Raw genomic sequence first — 23,919 nt, forward strand, 5'->3', positions numbered from 1 at the left:
TCTGCACAACAAAGGAAACTATAAGCAAGGTGAAAAGACAGCATTCAGAATGGGAGAAAATAATAGAAAATGAAGCAACTGACAAAGAACTAATCTCAAAAATATACAAGCAACACCTGCAGCTCAATTCCAGAAAAACAAATGACCCAATCAAAAAATGGGCCAAAGAACTAAACAGACATTTCTCCAAAGACAGACAGATGGCTAACAAACACATAGAATGATGCTCAACATCACTCATTATCAGAGTACAAATCAAAACCACAATGAGGTACCATTTCACGCCAGTCAGAATGGCTGCTATCCAAAAGTCTACAAATCACAAAGGCTGGAGAGGGTGTGGAAAAAAGGGACTCCTCATACACTGTTGGTGGGAATGAAAACTAGTACAGCCACTATGGAGAACAGTGTGGAGATTCTTTAAAAAGAAACAGAACTGCCATATGACCCAGCAATCCCACTGCTGGGCATACACACCAAGGAAACCAGAATTGAAATAGACATGTGTACCCCAATGTTCACTGAAGCACTGTTTACAATACCTAGGACATAGAAGCAACCTAGACGTCCATCAGCAGAGAATAGATAAGAAAGCTGTGGTACATATACACAATGGAATATTACTCAGCCATTAAAAAGAATGCATTTGAATCATTTATAATGAGGTGGGTGAAACTGGAGCCTATTATACAGACTGAAGTAAACCATAAAGAAAAACACCAATACAGTATACTAACGCATATATATGGAATTTAGATAGATGGTAATGATGACTGTATATGTGAGAACGCAAAAGTGACACAGACGTAAAGAACAGTCTTTTGGACTTTGTGGGAGAATGCAAGGGTGGGATGATTTGAGAGAATAGCATTGAAACAAGTATGTTATCATAAGTGAAATCAATCACCAGTCCAGGTTCAATGCATGAGACAGGGTGCTCCGGGCTGGTGCACTGGGGTGACCCTGAGGGATGGGATGGGAGAGAGGTGGGAGGGGGGTTCAGGATGGGGAACACATGTACACCCATGGCTGATTCATGTCAATGTATGGCAAAAACCACTACAATATTGTAAAGTAATTAGCCTCCAATTAAAATTAATTAATTAATTTAATTTAAAAAAAGGTTAAAGATCACTGCCATAAATGTGTGCCCCAAAATTCACATCTTGATGGTGTTAGAAAAGGAGTTTTTGAGAGGTGATTAGGACATGATTGTGGAGCCCTCATGAATGAGATTTTTTAAATATCATATAAGAGACTTGGGACAGCTCTGTGTCCCCCTCCACCATGTTAAGGTACAAGGAGAAGCCTGTGACCTGGAGGAGGGCCCTCACTTGACCACACGGGCACCCTGACCTCAGACCTCCAGCTTCAGAACTGTGAGAAACAAATTTCACTTTTTTCTCAGTCACTCAGGCTGTAGTATTTTGTTAAAACACACAAAAAGTTCTTAAAAAATCACATAATGCAATTTCATCAATTGAGAACAAAGACAATAAGATATCATTTGTAAAATGTGACAGAATAAATTGGAGACATAGCACTGGAGTTAAAAATCTGTTTTCTGTCCACCCATAACCCTCTCCAGCCATGCTAACTCTCCTGTTGTCACATCAAGTGGAGAAAACCACCAGGAATACACACAAGGCTTTCATGCACAGGAAAGAGCAGGTAACTCATCTTGACTCAAGGAAAGTCTTGAGAGATGGACATAGAATGCCCCTCGTGAAGGATATTCCCTAGGAGCCCTCTGCCCACGGCCCCACTCATCATCACCTGTATGTTCTCTTTGACCCGCTTCTTGTTGAAACTCTTGGCCAGAACCACAACCCCACGTTGTACCTGGTAGCGAAGGGCAACTAGTGCTGGGGTTTGCTTGTGCTTTTGGGCAATGGCAGAGAGAACTGGGTCCTCCAAGAGCCTGCGGTGGTTCAGGTTCACCCTGGAAGGAAATCCAGAAATGCTGAGGAGCTGAGACAAATGAGTCTCAGCTGAGACTCATTTGTCTCAGCTTCTCAAACAGACCAAGAAGGTCCACTGTAGACAGGGCTTCTCAAAGTGTGGCCCATGGACCAACAGCATCAGCATCACTTGGGATCTTGTGAGAAATACAAATTCCATGGCTGAGCTGAAGACAAACTGAATCAGGACCTCAAGTGTATAACCTCCCATTCTGTGTTTACAGGGCTCTGCAGTTGATTCAGATGCATTATTGAGTTGAGACCAGGACTGCCAAACTCACGGATTGTTCTTTAAATCTGAGAGGTTGTTTTTCTTCTATTATCAAGAGCATGAATAGAGAAACAGAAGAAGAAAAAAAAAACAGGGATCAATTTTAAATTTCACTTTTCTAAAGTACTAATTGAGAAGTCTCAAAATAAGAGACATTTATTTCATCATTATTCTACTATAGATGTTTACAAAAATGGTTCATCAAAATTTTTTCTAACATGATTGATCTATGAGTTACATATTATTATCCTAATTTTAGACATAAGGTAAGAGGCTTGGAACATCTATTTTTAGAAATGTGTTCCTTGGTTAATAAATAAGTAAATCATGACATAATGCTGTGTCTCTGGTCTCAACTGGGGGACTATATGTAGATTTTAATGCAGACATTTATTACTGATGAGTCAACAAGCTAATATAATGTGGAAAAACAGCCTAGGTGATGGGATGATAAAAGAGAAGAATTCATTCCATCCCTTCCCGCTCTCCCCCCTGCCTATGAGAGCTATCTGAGCACTGTACAATGTAAACTATTTCACCAAAAATTGAATTTCAGGGGAAATTCCAGTTGTCTTCAATAGGACTCAGTACCATTCTTTTATTCGTTGGGATCCCAGAGCACCAAAGGCAACAAGAACGATACCATGTGACTTGCAGAAATCCAACAGTTTGCTCTGATTGAGATAAGGGTGACATTCCACCTGTAGAATGCCCAAAGAGAAGAGTGTCAGATTATATGCAAAGGTAATAGTAACAGGACAGAGAAAGATTAAAAGGTTAAAAAAAATGCTGAGGGAAAAACTGTAACAGTAACTTAAAAATTGAAATATCAACAGCAAGAGTGAAATAGAGAAAAGTGTGTTTATATAGTTAATTTTATGATGGAAATGGATGGGAGAACAAGCCCAAGATTGAGTAATCAAAATATGGGCTCTACATCTGAGTAAACGTTTCAGAGTAAATATTTTATCTACCGTTAATATTACCATGAACCTTTAATTTCACCCTCTAACCTAGACAGTTTTCATCATCCCCAGCACGTTTTTTTGTATTGTGCTCCCTGTTGAAGGCCCATACAGGATGAGACCCTCAAGACTAAGGATTTAGCCATCAAAACTTCACACAATTTCTTAAGCCAGTCCTACATGATTTGTCTTGTTTATTTACTTCCCATTTCATCTTTTCATGGTTTTCCTTCCTATACACGGTTTGCTACAAGGCAGTTTTCCATCCAATTTCTGGCCATGCATTCATCTCAGAAAAATGCCTCTGGGTTCTACCCATAGTTTACCTGGAAGCTTTCCCCACCTTTTCCACCCAAATTTATCAGACAAGGATACCATCCTGGGTTCTATTCACACTATCCAGACAGAGGCTCTGCGCTCTAGAATCTTCTGTCCACAAAGGTCGGATGAACAGGAGGGGAGGAAAGACAGACATCAGGCTCCAGTGCAAGAAGGAGGTTGTGAAGAGCAGGAGGGAGAGGAGCCAAGCTGCTCACCTGGTTGCAGACGGGCTTATACTTGAGCCCTGGCTTGTTCAGGATCTTCTCCAGCTGCTTGTGGTTGAAGTTGGACACCCCAATGGACTTGGTCAGCCCTGCGTCCTTACACTTCTCCAGGGCCTGGGTGGGAAGGAGGGGTGGTGGAAAATTACATGGAATGATAGAGAAAGAATAAATGCGGAGAAACATCGGTAATCACCGTCATCCATCAAGAATTAGCATTGATTATCAAGAAGAAAAAAGTGGGAAAAGTCATGACACAGGAAGAATTACTGTCTCTTCCTTAGAAAAAACCCTGGAGAAGATATATCACATGGAAAGAAAAAGATACCTGTCTGCACTGTCCCATATTCTCCTCCTTCGATCCTCTCTATGAACATTTCAGCAATGGTTTTCTCCCCACAACCTCAACATCACAACCCTTAGATTCATGAACTGCTGAGTCTGATGGGCCACAGCCCATTCTCACAGGTGGAAGAAATGAAGGAGGTTCCCCCTCTCCTGGCTCCTCCCCTGGTTCTCTCCTCCCTGGACTCACCTCCCATGTAAGACAGAGATCCACTGAGTCAAATATCAGTTTTCCATTTTCATCTTTTGGAAATAATTCCTCCCCTGGCTGGAACAGGAGCAGGCATTTTAGAGATGTTACAAAATAATTTCCCAACACTTATCCAGGGTGAAAGGCATCAGGAATTAAACATCCATGAGATAGATTTTAACTCTCTAGATGCTAATATCTGCAAAGTGATTTGTTTGTGGAGTTGTAAGCAGTGTCTTTAGGATGGAGGCTTATTCTAATCTCTTATACTTAATATATGTTGGAATAAATACAGTTTTTCTAGGTCCTAAAAGTGACTCACAGTGATTTCTGTGAATTTTGTCTGTTCCTTGTACTTGTCTATTTTGAAATGCCTGTCTTGAGCTAGAACTGGTAATAAGTTATATGGGCTTTATTTCCAGCATAAATATTGCAATCACTTTCTTTTCCCTCTGAGGATCAGATGCCATAGGGCAGGCATATGAACCAGCAAGGCTCAAGTTAGGTGGATATGAAATGTGGAAGATCCAGACAAGCTCTCAAATTCGTGACCATGAGCCTTGAAAAGCCCCAAGGCCATATTTGCCACCAGTGGAAAATGTTCAGTAAACATAGAGCATACCATGAGCAAATCCATGATAAGGGATAGAAATTAGGAGACATTTCTGAAGAGTACTGAAACTCTTAAAATCTGTCTGTGACTGGGACTTGCCATCCATATAGTCCACTAAGCGATTTTGCATCAGATGACTTGAGTTGATTTCTACAACTTGAAATCAAGAATTCTAAGTAAACTGTTCTTATTGGCTAAGTGCAGTTTACAAACATCAGCCTGAAGCCAGGCAAGAGTGTAGGCAAGGTCTTCCAAGTCCCTATAAAGGTATGAGGTTTAGACGCACCCAGAGGGAGCACTACCAAATCTGGTCAACTTAAAAGGATGAAAGACAAGATAAAGTCATCATGTTCAATGTAAGGCAGTGTCATGCTCACCACAGCTGCACCAAACTCTTGGTTCATGAAATCCCCAGACACTCAGGAGTCCTAACCAGGACTGTGTGCAGAACTGGCTTATTTCTCAAGCTCTTCAGGCAGAAAAACTCAGATTATTTAATACCTTTCCCTGGGAGTTTTGTAAGGGATTCAAAGAAACTCAGTAAAAAGATGATCACAAATGATTATTTGGGGAATTCTACTATAGTGTAATCATCTCTTCAACCTACTAAGAAAAGTCTTTATCCAACCATCCAAGCAAGTTGATGCACATTCTAACACAAGATACAAAATGATGTGATCATAGAAAGTTCTAACCTTCAGAGCCACTGGAATATGAATAATATAGAGATCAACATAGTCCAGTTGAAGATTTTTCAGTGATTTTTCCAAGGCTGGTCAGACCAACTCTGGTCGAAGGGAAGTTAACCAAAGCTGCAAGAGGTTAAAGAATGGAAGTTGTATTAATAACATTTTAGGTAACTTTTTTTCCTTACCACTTGGCTTGTGGGATATTACTACCTTGACCAAAGATACATCTGGGCTCATGGCATTAAAGCACCAACTCTTAACCACTGAACCACGAGGGAACTCTAATACTTCAGGAATGTATGTAAGAATAGTTCACCAAACAATTATTCACCGAACAATGATCCTATTATATAATTGTCACCTGGGCAAAATCACTTGCACACATCTGTACACACTCAACACACAGCACCTTTGAGGTGTAGAATATGTCTTCTCTCTTCACAGTGCCATCTGCAATCTTGCTTCGAATGGCCTGGCCAACTTGCTCTTCATTTTGGTACACATGAGCACAGTCAATATGGCGGAACCCAACCTCAATAGCGAATTTGGTGATTTCCAGAGCTTCCCTCTTAGGAACCTACATAAGCAATAACGTAGAAGTTTAATATCTACATGATCAAGAGATTGCTAAGGCACAAGATTGGTTTTCCTAAGAATCAACATTTCTTTGTGCTTATGGTTCATTCTGCAAGTGTTGTGATGAATTCATGACAGTTTCTCTGAATGTTCCTGGCCAGAGATTAAATGGGCACCAAGGAACCCTTCAGTCCCAGATGGCCAGTGGCTGATCACAGGCCTCAGAGGACCCCAAGACAACCTCCAGGTTCAGTGGTTTTCTGGAAAACTGAAAGGACTCAGCATAAAGTTGTAGTCATGGATAAGATTTATACTGTAAGATGTTTGAAGAAAAATCAGCAAAGGTGTAAAATCCCTGGTAAGAGCATCAAGACTCATGTGAAAGCTTCTAAGACTTCTGTCTCCCAATGAAGCCACACAGAATACAAATAAAAGGTGTATATATTGAATAAAGTGATGTTTTCATATAAGTATACATTGCTAATGATTACCATAATCAACCTAGGCAACAGATCCATCACCTCACACACTTAAATTTACGGCATGTTTGCAAGAAAATTTAAGGTCTAGTCTCTACAAAATCTCAAGATATCGCCGATTATCTTTAATTATAATCACCTTACTATACATCAGGTGTTCAGACTTATTCATTTTAGTACTGAAAGTCTGTACCCTTGACCAACATCTTTTCATTTTTCCTAGACTTGTCCCCACCTTCTGGTCACAATACCCTACTCTTTCTCCTATGAGTCCCACTGTTTTAGATTCCACCTATAAGGAGATCATACAGTAACTGTCTGTTTATGGCTTTTTTACACTTAGCTTAAAGTTAGTTCATCTGTGTGGTTCGAAATGATGGGATTAATTTCATTTTTAATATTGAATAATATTACATTTCTTTTTATGTGATTCAGACTCGTTCCTGTTTCAAGGAAGTAGATAGTTGGTGTAGCTTCTCTCTGTTAGGGTTAGTCCTGGATTTTCTTAAATGCTCCGGTATTTGTGTATATACCAAGGAATGAACCCAGTGAGCTTCAGTAACAGCCTGGACTCTTCCCTCCCCTCACCCCAATTTGTACTACAAAGTACTGTCTTCCGTCTCCAAAATGCATCTAATTACTTCCATCGGTTTTATAGATGAAAAACATGAGGCTCAACATTTAAGGACCAGTCCATTGTCACAACTACATACTATAAACACAAGATAGATAGCAAATTTTCTGGTTTACAGCATAGACTTGTCCACTAGCTCCTCTTTTATACTCCAGCACTGAAAACAATATTTAAATAAAAACACATTACAAAACACAAAGATACATTACAAAACCTGGCCTGTAAGATTGCATATTATCACCTCAAATGATACTATAGTTCCCATCAGAAGAAGTTTCGAAGCAGAAACAGAAGCACAGGGCAAAACACAGCTGAAGTGTTTTTGCCCTGGCACCTACCAGGCACCCCACACTATAAAAAAGATTTTCTGCCATTATTTTTCAGTCACCTCATCTTCAGGACCTTCCACCTAAAAACTTCTCTGGGTCATGTCTTTTTGGAAGGAGGTAAAAGTTCTTGAACTAATAAAATCTACAGAGAAACCCCACCATTGCAATCACACTTAAAGCAAAGCAGCTAACAGTGAGTGTTCTCTACAGCCGAGTCTCACCTCTTCTGCCAAGCTGGGAAAGAGACGGAAACTGGAGGGGAACCCAGAGTAATCTGCAGGTGAGCACAGCCTCAGACCCTGATGCAGAGTGGAGACTGGATGCCCTCTCCCCTTTCACAAGGCATGGTTCTAGCCTGGTTAATGGAACCACATGACCCTCCCAGAATCACACAGGAGCTCAGTGCTTGACAACCCAAGTCCCTTCTGCTCATGTCACATCCACTACTATTTATATCTCAACCCCTAACCACTGCTGTTACCTCTGGAGGTGCATAGGTTCCAAATCCAAGGACAGGAATGAAGTGGCCATCATTAAGCTTCACCTTCTGGCTTTTGGGATCCATTGCCTGTTGTTCCTCTGAGTAAGCAGATTGATTTTTTCTTCTGCTTTCAGAAGTTATAAACAACAAGAAGGTAACACCCCGGTTGCACTGTCCATTGTTAGCAGATGCATTGCAGAAGAAGTGTGATTAAACTAATGCCCATGGAGTCAGTTAACTTGTTTGATTTTTTTTATATCAGTATAACCTAAAGTTTTATATAAAGTGAGATTGGCTGAGCAATTAATGACCATTAGTTAAACTAGAAATTTCCACACACCAATCTTTTATATTTTCTATTATAGGCCCAATCTCAATCAAACATAAACTGAGACAACTATCTTACAGTACAAACAGCACACATACACACATCACAAAATGTAAAAATGATAACAGCATTTTTGAAGATGTTATCCCTTAATAAAGAATCAAAACTTCAAATGAAAGTAAATTTTCCTTTTTACATTTCCCACCAGCAAAATTATTTTGCTTTACAGACCTGACTGTGGTGAAATCCTGAACAGGATACCTAAACCAGACATTTTGGAAAGGTATTTATTGGAGGTTAATTATTAATAGCTTTAGGATACCATGTGCAGTGTGCAAAGAGAATGTTGTACTTAGTTATATAACTTTTAGAGTACGCTTGCTTTCCAGGTGGCCCTAATGGTAAAGAACCTGCCTGCCAATGCAGGAGATGTAAAGTTTCGATCACTGGGTTCAATCCCTGGGTTGGGAAGATCCTCTGAAGGAGGGCATGGCAACCCACTCCAGTATTCCTGCCTGGGGAATCCTATGAACAGAGGAGTCTGGCGGGCTGCAGTCCATGGGGTTGCAAAGAGTCGGATGGGACTAAAACAGCTTAGCACACACCCAGAGTACTTTCATAATGTAACTGATACATACTTTACATAATTTACTAACTTGTTGAACATTATTCATAAAAGAAAACGCAAGAAACTACATGTATGTTAGTCGCTCAGTTGTGTCTGACTCTGCGACCCCGTGGGGTGTAGCCCACCAGGCTTCTCCAGCCATGGGATTTTCCTGGTAAAAATTCTGGAGTAGTTTGCTATTTCCTTCACCAGGGGATCTTCCTGACCCAGGGATCAAACCCGAGTCTCCTGCATAAGCTACATAAATTATAACAAATTTGGAAAGAGTAAGGGAAATTGTGATGCACTGATATATGGGGGTGTGGTGAAGTTAAATAAAATTTAACATATATAGTAATGTCAGCAAAATGGTGAAGTAAGAGGAATGAATTCTCCCTTGGAAAGGCTAGAAAAGAAAGAGAAAGCAGCTGAAAAACCTAGTAAGATCTCTGGAAAACACTCAAAGATCTACAGCAACAAAGTGAACACACAATTAGGAAAAATCTAGAACAGAATGGTAGGAAATTTCAATGTGTATTACTCACATGTACCCTCCTCCTGCCTGGGACAGTGCACTCTTGATCAGCCCCCAGTTGCTTCCCTCAATCCAGAGTGGTCAAAGAAAACCAATTGTGCAATGTTCCAACCAACCTGGGGGCTTCCTGGGGACTGGTGTCTGTTCCACTCAACTCTAAGCTTAAACTGAAGAGCAGCTGGAATGGCTATTGCAGCTGAAGGGGAATTATATATATACACACACAGGAATAAGGGTGGAGCCATAGACTAGACCATGTATTGATAAAACCCTGAGTAGAATTGGGGTGTGGATTTGGGAGCCATAGGGCATTCAAAAACAGTCATAAATTCACTGGACTCAGAAAGCCACCCATGGGCCAGGCAAGATGCTGACTCAGAAATGAACTGAGTCACCCTTAGCTTTCCTGTTCGGGTGAAAGAAGGACAAGGAGAATGCCAGGCAAACTAGTGAAAGCCAGTCAGGACAGGGAACAAGATCTACCAAGAGTATTTGCCTGCTGTTTCAGGCAGCCAATTATGAACACACATACACACACACACAAACACACACACACAAACACACACACACAAACACACACACACACACACACACAGGAACACACACATATCTGGATGGGGCAGGGAGGCCAGACGGGCCCGAGGAGCAGGGTCTGGGGCTCTGACAGTGTGCCAGGGCTGCAACACAGGCACGGCCGCCCACCCCAGGGGCTGCTCCAGCATGCCTCCCTCCAGTTCTGCCACCCTCTGGGGCAAAGGTGCCAGAGTGGGGGAGCAGGGTGCACACTTACAAGAGGTGGAACCAGTCTGGACCCAACCCTCAGAGTTCTGCTCCAGCATCTTGGGACCCACCTGGCCCAGTAGGGTGGGGACAGCCACTGAGCACAGGAGAAGCCTTTGCTCACACTGGGCTCTGGCTCTAGTCTTCCCCTCCCCGCCCCACCGAGGTGACAGTTGCCAGCATGCCCTGGGAAGGGGTGACCCTGCCCACCTCAGCTCCAGCTCTGCCCCAAAGCCTCTGGGCACACAGATTGCACAGGGACATGGCCACACAAGGACAGTCCCAAAAAACCAGGACAGGTAACTTTTTCACCTAATTTCATAGAGACAGAGGATGTTAAACAAAATGAGAAGACAGAGAAATCTGTTTCAAATGAAACAATGAAAAAAAAAACCTGAAAAAAAATCTGCTAATAAGATAGATATTAATAACTTACCAGAATTCAGAACAGTAATAAGAATGTTATTCTAACTAGGAAATAGAACATACTAACATTCACATGATAGGGATTCCAGAAAGAAACAAGAGAGGAAAAGGGGAAGAAAATGTATCTGATGAAAATATGGCTAAAATTTTCTGAACCTGGGACTTCCCTTGTGGTCCAGTGGTGAAGATTCTGTGTTTCCACTGCAAGGGGCAAAAGTTCTGAAACTGGTCGGGGAACTACTTAGCAAAGGTTATTAAAACCATGAGATGGGGATGTTCCTGGATTACCTGGGTCACCCTGGTGTAATCACAAAGTCCTTATATGTGGGACCTGGGAGGGTTGTAGTCAAAGAGAAGGTGGGAAGATAGGAGCATTAGATAAGAGACTCAAAGACACTATGCACTGTCTCTGAGATGGCAGGAGAGTCTACGAGACCAAGAACAGAGTGTTCTCCTGCTGTTCAATCCCCCAGTGGTGTCCAACTCTACCACAGCATGGACTGCAGTGCACCAGACACTTCTGCCCTTCACTGTCTCCCAGAGTTTCCTCAAACTCATAGCCATCCAGTTGGTGATGCCATCTAAACATCTCATCCTCGGTCACCGTCTTCTCCTCTTTTTCTTAATCATTCCCCACATCACAGTTTATTCCAATGAGTTGCCTCTTCTGGTCAGATGACCAAAGTATTGGAGCTTCAGCTTCAGCATTATTCCTTCTAATGAATATTCAGTGTTGATTTCCTTTAGGATTGACTGGTTTGATCCCCTTGCTGACCAAGGAATTCTCAAGAGCCTTCTCTGGCACCACAGTTTGAAAACCAATTCTTCCACACTCAGCATTCTTTATGGTCCAACTCTCACATCTGTACATGACTACCGGAAAAACCAGAGCTTTGACTATACAGAACTTTATCAGAAAAATGATATCGCTCCTTTTTAATATGCTGCCCAGGTTTGTCATAGTTTTTCTTCCAAGGACCTTTTAATTTTATGGCTAAGGCCAGCATCCTCAGTGATTTTGGAGCCCAAGAAAATATAATCTGTCATTGTTTCCATTGTTTCCCCGTCTATTTGGCGTGAAGTGATGGGACCAGATTCCATGATCTTAGTTTTTTGAATGTTGAGTTTCAAGTTGGCTTTTTCACTCTCCTATTTCAACTTCATCCAAAGGCTCTTTAGTTCCTCTTCCCTTTCTGCCATAAGGGTGGCATCATCTGCATACACGCTGCTGCTGCTGCTGCTGCTGCTAAGTCACTTCAGTCATGTCCGACTCTGTGCGACCCCATAGATGGCAGCCCACCAGGCTCCCCCATCCCTCGGATTCCCCAGGCAAGAATACTGGAGTTGTTTGCCATTTCCTTCTCCAATGCATGAAAGTGAAAAGTGAAAATGAAGTCTCTCAGTCGTGTCCAACTCTTAGCAACCCCATGGACCGCAGGGACTCCAGGCTCCTCCGTCCATGGGATTTTCCAGGCAACTGTATACATGTGGTTATTGATATTTCTCCTCAAATCTTGTTTCCAGCTTGTGATTCATCCAGCTTCGCATTTTGTAGGATGTAGTCTGCATGTAATATACATTGGCATGGTGACAACATATAACCTTGATGTGCCTCTTTCCCAATTTTGAACCACTCTGTCATTCCATATCCAATTCTAACTGTTGCTTCTTGGCCTGCATACAGGTTTCTCAGGAGGCAGGTAAGGTGGTTTGGTATTGTCAACTCTTTAAGATGTATCCACAATTTGTTGTGATCCATACTGTCAAAGGCATGAGCCTAGTCAATAAAGCAGAAAAAGATTTTTTTCAGGAATTCTTTTGCATTTTCTGTGATCAAATTGATGTTGGCAATTTGATCTCTGGTTCCTCTGCCTTTTCCAAATCCAGCTTGTATATCTGCTATTGAAGCTTAACTAGAAGGATTTTTAGCATTACCTTAGTAGGCTGTGAGACAAGAACAATTATGTGGTAGTTTGAATATTATTTGGCACTGCCCTTCTTTGGGATTGCAAAGAAAACTGACCTTGTCCACTGCTGAGTTTTCCAAATTAGCTGCCATATTGAGTGCAACACTTTAACAACATCATCCCTTAGCATTTGAAATAACTCAGCTGAAAATCTTTCACCTCCAATAAATTGTTCATAGTAATACTTCCTAAGGCCCATTTGACTTCACACTCCAGGATGTCTGGCGCTAGGTGAGTGAACATACCACCCTGGATATACAGGTCATTAAAACATTTTTTGTACAATTTTTCTGTGTATTCTTACCACTTTTTCTTAATCTCCTCTGCTTATGTTAGTTTTTTTTAACTTTACAATATTGTATTGGTTTTGCCATACATCAACATGAATCCACCACGGGTGTACATGTGTTCCCCATCCTGAAACCCCCTCCCACCTTCCTCCCTGTACCATCACTCTGGGTCATCCCAGTGCACCAGCCCCAAGCATCCTGTATCTTGCATCAAACCTGGACTGGCGATTCATTTCTTATATGATATTATACATGTTTCAATGCCACTCTCCCAAATCATCCCACCTTCTTCCTCTCCCACAGAGTCCAAAAGCGTGTTCTATACATCTGTGTCTCTTTTGCTCTCTTGCATACAGAAAAGTTATGACCAACCTAGATAACATATTCAAAAACAGAGACATTACTTTGCCAACAAAAGTCCGTCTAGTCAAGGTTATGGTTTTTTCAGTGGTCATGTATGGATGTGAGAGTTGGACTATGAAGAAGGCTGAGCGCCGAAGAATTGATGCTTTTGAACTGTGGTGTTGGAGAAGACTCTTGAGAGTCCCTTGGACTGTAAGGGGATCCAACCAGCCCATTCTGAAGGAGATCAGCCCTGGGATTTCTTTGGAAGGAATGATGCTAAAGCTGAAACTCCAGTACTATGGCCACCTCATGCGAAGAGTTGACTCATTGGAAAAGACTCTGATGCTGGGAGGGATTGGGAGCAGGAGGAGAAGGGGATGACAGAGGATGAGATGGCTGGATGGCATCACGGACTCGATGGAAGTGAGTCTGAGTGAAGTTCGGGAGTTGGTGATGGACAGGGAGGCCTGGCGTGCTGCGATTCATGGGGTCGCAAAGAGTAGGACACAACTGAGTGACTGAACTGAACTGAACTGATACAGGGTTATCGTTACCATCTTTCTAAATTCCATATATATGCGTTAGTATACTGTATTGGTGTTTTTCTTTCTGGCTTGCTTCACTTTGTATAATAGGCTCCAGTTTCATCCATCTCATTAGAACTGATTCAAATGCATTCTTTTTAATGGCTGAGTAATACTCCATTGTGTATATGTACCACAGCTTTCTTATCCACTCATCTGCTGATGGACATTCAGGTTGCTTCCATGTCCTGGCTATTATAAACAGTGCTGCGATGAACATTGGGGTACACATGTCTCTTTCAATTCTGGTTCCCTGGGTGTGTATGCCCAGCAGTGGGATTGCTGGGTCATAAGGCAGTTCACACTGTTCTCCATAGTGACTGTACTAGTTTGCATTCCCACCAACAGTGTAAGAGGGTTCCCTTTTCTCCACACCCTCTCCAGCATTTATTGCTTGTAGACTTTTGGATCGCAGCCATTCTGACTGGTGTGAAATGGTACCTCATTGTGGTTTTGATTTGCATTTCTCTGATAATGAGTGATGTTGAGCATCTTTTCATGTGTTTGTTAGCCATCTGTATGTCTTCTTTGGAGAAATGTCTGTTTAGTTCTTTGGCCCATTTTTTGACTGGGTCATTTGTTTTTCTGGAATTGAGCTGCATAAGTTGCTTGTATATTTTTAGACTAGTTGTTTGTCAGTTGATTCATTTGCGATTATTTTCTCCCATTCCGAAGGCTGTCTTTTCACCTTGCTTATAGTTTCCTTTGTTGTGCAGAAGCTTTTAATTTTAATTAGGTCCATTTGTTTATTTTTGCTTTTATTTCCAGTATTCTGGGAGGTGGGTCATAGAGGATCCTGCTGTGATTTATGTCGGAGAGTGTTTTGCCTATGTTCTCCTCTAGGAGTTTTATAGTTTCTGGCCTTACATTTAGATCTTTAATCCATTTTGAGTTTATTTTTGTGTATAATGTTAGAAAGTGTTCTAGTTTCATTCTTTCACAAGTGGTTGACCAGTTTTCCCAGCACCACTTGTTAAAGAGATTGCCTTTTCTCCATTGTATAGTCTCACTTCCTTTGTCAAAGATAAGGTGTCCATAGGTGCCTAGATTTATCTCTGGGCTTTCTATTTTGTTCCATTGATCTATAGTTCTGTCTTTGTGACAGTACCACACAATGGCACCCCACTCCAGTACTCTTGCCTGGAAAATACCATGGATGGAGGAGCCTGGTAGGCTGCAGTCCCTGGGGTCGCTAAGAGTCAGACACGACTGAGCAACTTCACTTTCCCTTTTCACTTTCATGCATTGGAGAAGGAAATGGCATCCCACTCCAGTGTTCTTGCCTGAAGAATCCCAGGGACGGTGGAGCCTGGTGGGCTGCCGTCTATGGGGTTGCACAGGGTCGGACATGACTGAAGCAACTTAGCAGCAGCACCAGTAGCATACTATCTTGATGACTGTGGCTTTGTAATATAACCTAAAGTCAGGCAGGTTGATTCCTCCAGTTCCATTCTTATTTCTCAAGATTGCTTTGGCTATTAGAGGTTTTTTGTATTTCCATACAAATTGTGAAATTATTTGTTCTAGCTCTGTGAAGAATACCGTTGGTAGCTTGATAGGGATTGCATTGAATCTATAGATTGCTTTCAGTAGTATACTCATTTTCACTATATTGATTCTTCTGATCCATGAACATGGTATATTTCTCCATCTATTAGTGTCCTTTTTGATTTCTTTCACCAGTGTTTTATAGTTTTATATATATAGGTCTTTAGTTTCTTTAGGTAGATATATTCCTAAGTTTTGTGTTTTTTTTTTTTTTTTCGTTGCAATGGTGAATGGAATCGTTTCCTTAATTTCTCTATTTTCTCATTATTAGTGTATAGGAATGCAAGGGATTTCTGTGTGTTGATTTTATATCCTGGAATTTTACTATATTCATTGATTAGCTCTAGTAATTTTCTGGTGGAGTCTTTAGCGTTTTCTATGTAGAGGATCATGTCATCTGCAAACAGTGAGAATTTTACTTCTTTTCCAATCTGGATTCCTTTTATTTCTTTCCTGCTCTGATTGCTGTGGCCAAAGCTTACAAAACCATGCTAAATAGTAATGGTGAAAGGGGGCACCCTTGTCTTGTTCCTGACTTTAGGGGAAATGTTTTCAGTTTTTCACCATTGACGATAATGTTTGCTGTGGGTTTGTCATATATAGCTTTTATTATGTTGAGGTATGTTCCTTCTATTCCTGCTTTCTGGAGGGTTTTTATCATAAATGGATGTTGAATTTTGTCAAAGGCTTTCTCTGCATCTACTGAGATAATCATATGGCTTTTATTTTTCAATTTGGTAATGTGGTGTATTACATTGATTGATTTGTGGATATTGAAGAATCCTTGCATCCCTGGGATAAAGCCCACTTGGTCGTGATGTATGATTTTTTTAATGTGTTGTTGGATTCTGATTGCTAGAATTTTGTTGAGGATTTTTGCATCTATGTTCATCAGTGATATTGGTCTGTTACACTTCCAAACTTATTCTATGAGGCCACCATCACTTTAATACCAAAACCTGACAAAGATACCATGAAAAAAGAAATCTACAGGCCAATATCACTGATGAACATAGATGCAAAAATCCTTATGTTAGATCTTTACAGTTTCTGTCCTTTCTGTGGTCATTTTCACATTAAATTTTCCCTTGGTATCTCTAATTTTCTTGAAGAGATCTCTAGTCTTTCTCATTCTATAGTTTTAATCTATCTCTTTGCATTGTTCACTTATGAAGGTGTTCTTATCTCTCTTTGCTATTCTTCAGAACTCTGCATTCAGTTACCTATATATTTCCCATTGTCTTTTGCCTTTCACTTCTCTTCTTTTCTCAGGTATTTGTAAGGCCTCCTCAGACAACCGTTTTGTCTTCTTGCATTTCTTATTCTTGGGGATGGTTCCAGTCACTGCCTACTGTACAATATTATGAAGCTCTATCCACAGTTCTTCAGGCACTCTGCATCATATCTAATCTCTTGAATCTATTTGTCACTTTCATTGTATAATCATAAGGGATTTGATTTGAGCCATGCCTGAATAGCCTAGTAATTTTCCCTACTACACGGAGGAACCACAGTCCCACCTATTAACAGAAAATTGGATAAAAGATTTACTGAACATGGCCCTGCCCAACAGAGCAAGACTCAGTTTCCCCCACAGCCAGTCCCTACCATCAGGTAGCTTGCTCAAGCCTCTTAACCTCATCCATCACAAGGCAGACAGAAGGAGCAAGAATTTCAATCCCATGGCCTCCAAAATGAAAACCACAGTCACAGAAAAGTAACCAAAATGGTGACATGGATCACAGCCTTGCATAACTCATGAAACTATGAGTCATGCCATACACGGCCCCCAAGATGGATGAGTCATGGTGGAGGGTTCCAACAAAACTTGGCTCACTAGAGAAGGGAATAGAAAACCACTTAGAATTCTTGCCTTGAGAACCCCATGAACTGTAGGAAAAAGCAAAAAAGATACAACCCTGAGAGATGACTCTGCCAGGACTGTAGGTGTCCAATATGTGATATGCTAGGGAAGAGTGGAGAAATACAACCTGAAAGAATGATGAGGCTGATCCAGAACAGAAATGACACCCAGCTCTGGATGTGTCTGGTGGTGAAAGTAAAGTCTGATGCTTTAAAGAACAATATTGCATAGGAACCTGGAACATTAGGTCCATGAACCTAGATAAATTGGATTTGGTCAAACAGAAGATAGCAAGAGTAAATATGGATTTTTTAGGAATCAGTGAACTAAAATAGATGGGAATGGGTGAATTTAATTCAGATGATGATTATATCAACTACTGTAGGGAAGCATCCCATAGAAGAAATGGAGTAACCCTCATAGTCAACAAGAGTCCAAAATGTAGTACTTAGGTGCAACCTCAAAATGACAGAAGATACCCGGTCCATTTCCAAGGTAAACCATTCAATATCACAGTAATCTAAGTCTATGCCCCAACCACAAACGCAGGAGAAGCTGAAGTTTAATGTTCTTTGAGGACCTACAAGACCTTCTAGATCTAACACCAAAAAAAAAAAAAAGATGTCCTTTTCACCACAGGGGACCAGAATGCACAAGTAGGAAGTCAAGAGATACCTGGAGTAACAGGCAAGTTTGGCCTTGGGGTACAAATGTAGCAGGGCAAAGGATAACAGAGTATTACCAAGAGAACACTGTGGTCTTAGCAAACACACTCTTCCAACAACCCAAGACCTATTCTCTAGGAGTTGGATAAAGCAACAAAATGGATTTCCCCTACAAACTCCAGAAAAGACCACAAGCCTGCTGGCACTTTGATTTCAGACCTCAGAACTGTATTTTGAATTTCTGACCTCCAGATATGTAAATGAATACCTTGGTGTTGTTTCAAAGTACCAAGTTTTTGGTCATTTGTTATAAGAGCAGCGTTAACTAAGACAGATGTGGTTCAAGTCAGCCCCACCTCCATCTGCTGCATCATGAGTTTTACTCTCTGACCTCAGAGATAGGTGGTCATCTCCCCAAACACAGGAACCTTGTCTCTTGATTCCGCTTTCTTCCTTAGTGACTGACCGATTCCGTGGTCCTCATTACAACAAAGTCTTTGAAAACTGTGTATACTCTGTTCCACATTGGTCTCTTCACATCATTTCTTGAACCAACTTTACTCAGGGTTTGCCTTCACTACTCTATCAAAGCTGCACTTGATCCTGCCAAGGTTAACTGCCGAATCCAGTGGTCCATTTTCAATCTTCTCTTACTTGACCCATTGAAAGCACTGGACTCTTTTCTCTTGAAAACACTTACTTCACATGCCTTCTAAGAACAGTCCCTCCTACTTCACTCACTGATCCTTTTCAGCCTCTTTTGCTGGTTCCTTCAGTTTTTGTTTGTTTGTTTGTTTGTTTTAAGGATTTTCTTAATGCTTATTTCTCATGAAGCTTGACTTCCCTGTCCACACCACTCACTGTATAATGTAATATCTCTGACTGGTTAGTTTCATGGCTTTAAGAGACTATATGTTACAAATTTCAGATACGAATATTTTGTCTAAACCTTTTCTCTAACTGATTTGCATGTCCAACTCTATGCACGCATCTTCACTTGGATACCTAAAGGCATTTGAAAGATGCGTATCTATAACTGAACTCATAATCTTCCCACAAAAATGAGATTCCCCGAATTGTCTCCATCTGAGAAAATGGCATCTGCATTTCCTGTTACTTAAACACAAACACCTGGAGTCAACTTTGATTCCCCTTTACCTTTCACCATATGTCCAATATGTTAGCAGTCTAGTTAATGCTGCCCCTAAAATAAGTTCCTATTCCAATACCTCCGGCCATCTTTACTGCTCCTTCTGTGGTTCCAGCCAGCATTACCTCTCACCTAAATTCCTGTAGAGTCCTAAAAAGGGGTTCTTTTTCCTCTTTTTCTTCTAAACATAACAACCAGTGCAATTTTTTGAAAACATATCAACTCATGCAACTACTGTGCTCAAAACCAAAATATCATTCTCCACTTCTCTCAAAGTAAAGACCTCTCAAAAACCCACATGACACAAACCCCATGGCCCCACTGGCTCTCTGGCCTGTCTTCAACTCCTCTCTGCTTCCCTCACTAAACTCCATCCACATCAGCCAACTTGCTGGCCCTCAAATGTTACATGAACATTCTTCCTTCCTGGACTTAACATTTTCTGTTCCAGAGAAATGCAAGGAGCCACTGTCTCTATGTTTCAAGGCTGTTTCTTGTACAAATGAAAAGTTGTGTGGGATGAAGTGTAGTTGGTGTCTCTGCCTAACAGATAGACAGAAATGTGAGAGATTGTGCAGGATTTTCTCAACAGGCACTTACCCATTTCTAACAGCTAAATTCTCCTAATGACATTCACTATCCCATCCTCCACTAGACAATAAACTCAAAGATTTCTCATTTAGTTAATATTTATTGATAAAACAATGTCTTACTAAAGAATGTTAAGTAAAGTTTTGCTGAATAAATGAATGAACGATAACAATGAATGGATGGTAAAATATGTAAGTATTTATCAAAATGCTAAGCATGGTCAGACAATTAAGAAATTAAATAAGTGAATCAGATTTGCTGCTTTACAAAGAGCAAAATATAATACTGGATTTTTTAAATCATATTTTAGCTTACCAAGATGATTATGCTAAGTTGAAAAGTATACAACCTGTAGACTGAAGAGTATTTGTCTTTGTAAATAATCATACACACAAATTTGTATAGGATTCTATAAGGAAAATGTACCAAAGTATTATATAATGGTGAATTGTAGCTTATCTTTATTTTCTTATCATTTCTCTTTTACTTTCCAAATTTCCTGTAATTTTTTTTAATTATCTGGAAAAAAAAAGAACATTCTTACTTTGAAGTTTTAATTGTTTCATAAACTGTTTATTTTTTCACAAGGAAAGGCATTTTCAAAAGTTGAGACACTTCATTCAAGCAGCTTCACCACTTACAAAAATCCTCTTTACAGCCCCAGAAGCAAGAAATTCTTGAAGAACCACAGTGAGATCCGAGAATTAATATTCTTCAAGAAATGGATATTCGGGGTGACTGACACCACTGAAAGAGAAGTAGGAGGATCCATTTATTAATTCTGTCATGTTGTCATAGAGAGCATTACTCTGTGAGTGCAGTCAGGATGAGCTAAAATTCAAAATCTACAAACACATCCCTCCTTCTCCCCCAACAAACACACATCAGCTGTCTGCTCCATGTGTACATGGCACCTGCACATCCAGTCCCAACACTGACATGTAATCGCCACTCCACAGTGACAGGTAGTTTGACTCAGATTACAATTTTAAGAGGGCGCAAGACCTGGGGCTAACTCTGGAGGTCATTTCAGCCCCTTTGTGGAACTTCTGTCCCTAGACAATGAGAAGGATCAGAGCGAACAAAGTAGCTGCTCTTTTTCTGCACATCCATGGGTAGGCAGATACCGAGCATCCCCAAAAATACAGACTGTCCTCATTAAGGAAATTCTACTCTATTGGAGAGATACAACAGTCACCTGAATAGTCATACAGCACAAAGTGGCATTGATGTTTTCTTAAATATCAATGATGTATTTGATGTATTAAAACATTGGTTACCCAGTAATTAGTATAACTATTGTTTTCTTTATTTTTTTCCATGTTTCTACTTTTCTTTCTAAACTTGTCCTTTTCAATTTAATTCATTAAAGAGTGCATTCTGAGCAATTCCAAGGGCCAGGAGCTGTGCTGTTGACCTGAGCCCACAAAGAGGAATAAGCCTAGCCATTCACAGCATAATGAAGAAGATAGAATTATACTTAAAAGTCTTTAAGGACAGAAAAGTGAGTCTCCACCATTTTTTTATTTATCATGTATTTTATCAGAATTGTGATATAGTTTTATGAACAATAGGGAGAGTTTTCAAATCTTTCCCTTCAAACAAAATCTTCGCTGTACCAATAATTTGCATTCCCTCCTCTCTAAACTCCCTTCCAAATTTGTCTTCTCTCTCTTCAATCCTGACATTCTCCTGCAGTGATGAGACAGCTAGAATTCTATGTTAGTGACTAAGTCAAAAGCAAGCAGGTGGGGGCTCCCCAGGGGATGGACTTCTGCTGGATAAAGGCTAAACTACAGTGAGTCTTCACTCAAGAAACCAGAGAGACCCAGATGATCTTACCTGAGTGTGTCCTGTTAAGGACACAGCAGTCTCTCACTGGAGGGTCAGTTAAGCTCATGATCTACTGGTAATTCAGCTTGGTGAGATAACAAGGATGAGGACATAGGAATTGTAACAGGGAAAAAAGATCAATGAAGGAAGAGATTAATTTGAAAGAAATGGATTGTGTCTTGGAGAAGAAATGCCCATAAGGAAGAAAATTCACCAGACCCTTAGGAGATGAGGTGGAAGCAGGCCCATGTGACTTCTCAAAACTGTTGAGGGTTGACCTTCGCAGGACCTTCCTCCATAAAAAAGTGTCAACAAGATGTTTTATCATTGTGTTAGGAATAACAAGAATGGGGGCTTCCCAGGTGGTCAGTGATAAAAGATCCACCTGCCAAGTAGGAGACATGGGTTTAGTGATTGGCAAGATAACTTGGAGAAGAAAATGGCAACCCACTCCAGTATTCCTGCCTGAGAAATCCCATGGACCCTGGAGCCTAGCAGGCTACAGTCCCTGGGTCCAAACAGTTGGACACAACTAAGCAACTAAAAAGCCTCCTGATGTAAGTGAAAGTGGAGAGTGAAAAAATTGGCTTAAAGCTCAACATTCAGAAAACAAAGATCATGGCACCTGGTCCCATCACTTCATGGGAAATAGACGGGGAAACAGTGGAAACAGTGTCAGATTTTATTTTGGGGGGGGCTCCAAAATCACTGCAGATGGTGACTGCAGCCATGAAATTAAAAGATGCTTACTCCTTGGAAGAAAAGTTATGACCAATCTAGATAGCATATTCAAAAACAGAGACATTGCTTTGCTGACTAAGGTCTGTCTAGTCAAGGCTATGGTTTTTCCTGTGGTCATGTATAGATGTGAGAGTTGGACTGTGAAGAAGGCTGAGCACCAAAGAATTGATGCGTTTGAACTGTGGTGTTGGAGAAGACTCTTGAGAGTCCCTTAGACTGCAAGGAGATCCAACCAGTCCATTCTGAAGGAGATCAGCCCTGGGATTTCTTTGGAAGGAATGATGCTAAAGCTGAAACTCCAGTACTTTGGCCACCTCATGTGAAGAATTGACTCATTGGAAAAGACTCTGATGCTGGGAGGGATTGAGGGCAGGAGGAGAAGGGGACGACCGAGGATGAGATGGCTGGATGGCATCACTGACTTGATGGACGTGAATCTGAGTGAAGTCCGGGAGTTGGTGATGGACAGGGAGGCCTGGCATGCTGTGATTCATGCGGTTGCAAAGAGTCGGACATGACTGAGCGACTGAACTGAACTGAAGCAACTAAACAACAACAAAACATGAATGAAATCCAGAAAGGATTCATTATTATACAGTTTTTATTAATGCAACCATTTTATCCTGATGTAAAAAGGATTAAACACGTTCACAGGTCCCTGTAAGAGTAGTGGGCTGCTGGCACTGTGCCCTCTGTGTTTACTGAGTCCCTCGGCCCTGAGAGGAGGTGCACCAGGCACAGGGATTAGGGGCACAAAGTAGTGAAATCACCACGATGTCAACTCTGAGGATTTTACTGATGGGCTGTCCTAGGTCCCAATCATTTCTGTGGTCATACACAGAGCCCAAGAGGAAACCTCTGGTTTGAGGCCTGCAGGAAAACTCTGGTTGGCTCCTATGCTGGAATCAGGACTGTCTTCCTAGAATCAAGTTTTTAAAAGTCTAGTTGCCCTACTGATCTGCCTGCTACAGGAAAAAAAAAAACATGTGTGTGAAACATCTGCAAGTCACTTACGGTAGAAATTCATAATATCTTATATTTCTATTGACGCCATCGATTGCCTTCATGTCTTCTGGAGTCAGTTCAAAGTCAAACACCTGGAAGGAAAGAAGAATCACATTACCTTTCCCCCAAGAAGATGGCCTCCCCCTGGGGACTAGAGGACTTTCCAGCTGGATGGGGACAAGAAGAGGGGACAGGGAAGTCATGTCTGTCCTCAGCTTCCAAGTGAACAAGCCTGGGACCCTCTGCTGAGTTCTCACTTCTCCTTCCCACACCTCCTTCTCTGTCCACCTCACAAACATTACAGTGCATCAGTCCCTTAGCTTTCTAAGTGAATCACTTCAGACAGAAAAGAAATGTTTTGTCTTTGGACACTGCTGACTCAACACCTGCACCTGAACAAATGTTAGACTGCTTCACATTCCCCAACATGCCCTAAGTGTGACAGCATTGCACTGAAGCCATGTGGGGAGGAGTCTTCTTGCAAAAGCCTATCCAAAAATCTGATATCAAACTTACTCTTTATCTTTGAATGAATCTAAAAGAAACTTTATGTAAATGCTTTTGTAGATAAAGTTATGAAAAGCT

The 23,919-nt window shown here is 41.0% G+C and overlaps 1 protein-coding gene across 15 annotated transcripts in view; it reads right to left on the bottom strand.

The window, feature by feature from the left end:
* Nucleotides 1-23,919, bottom strand: part of LOC120869468 (dihydrodiol dehydrogenase 3-like) — a 269,082-nt gene that overhangs the window by 173,663 nt on the left and 71,500 nt on the right. For 3 of the 15 annotated variants that reach the window (XM_040248795.1, XM_040248801.1, XM_040248811.1), the window contains exon 8: nucleotides 2,824-2,933. The exons of 4 other annotated variants lie outside the window; for them this stretch is intronic. In XM_040248795.1, the coding sequence (XP_040104729.1) occupies nucleotides 2,824-2,933 (110 nt within the window). Of the gene's footprint in view, nucleotides 1-1,776; nucleotides 1,943-2,823; nucleotides 2,934-3,733; nucleotides 3,857-4,274; nucleotides 4,353-20,299; nucleotides 20,503-23,343; nucleotides 23,427-23,919 lie in introns of those variants that run through there. 8 more of the 15 variants (XM_040248802.1, XM_040248808.1, XM_040248798.1 and 5 more) reach the window with 6 other exon arrangements.

This window comes from Oryx dammah, unplaced genomic scaffold (assembly GCF_014754425.2).
Source record: "Oryx dammah isolate SB20612 unplaced genomic scaffold, SCBI_Odam_1.1 HiC_scaffold_10, whole genome shotgun sequence".
Taxonomy (NCBI): domain Eukaryota; kingdom Metazoa; phylum Chordata; class Mammalia; order Artiodactyla; family Bovidae; genus Oryx; species Oryx dammah.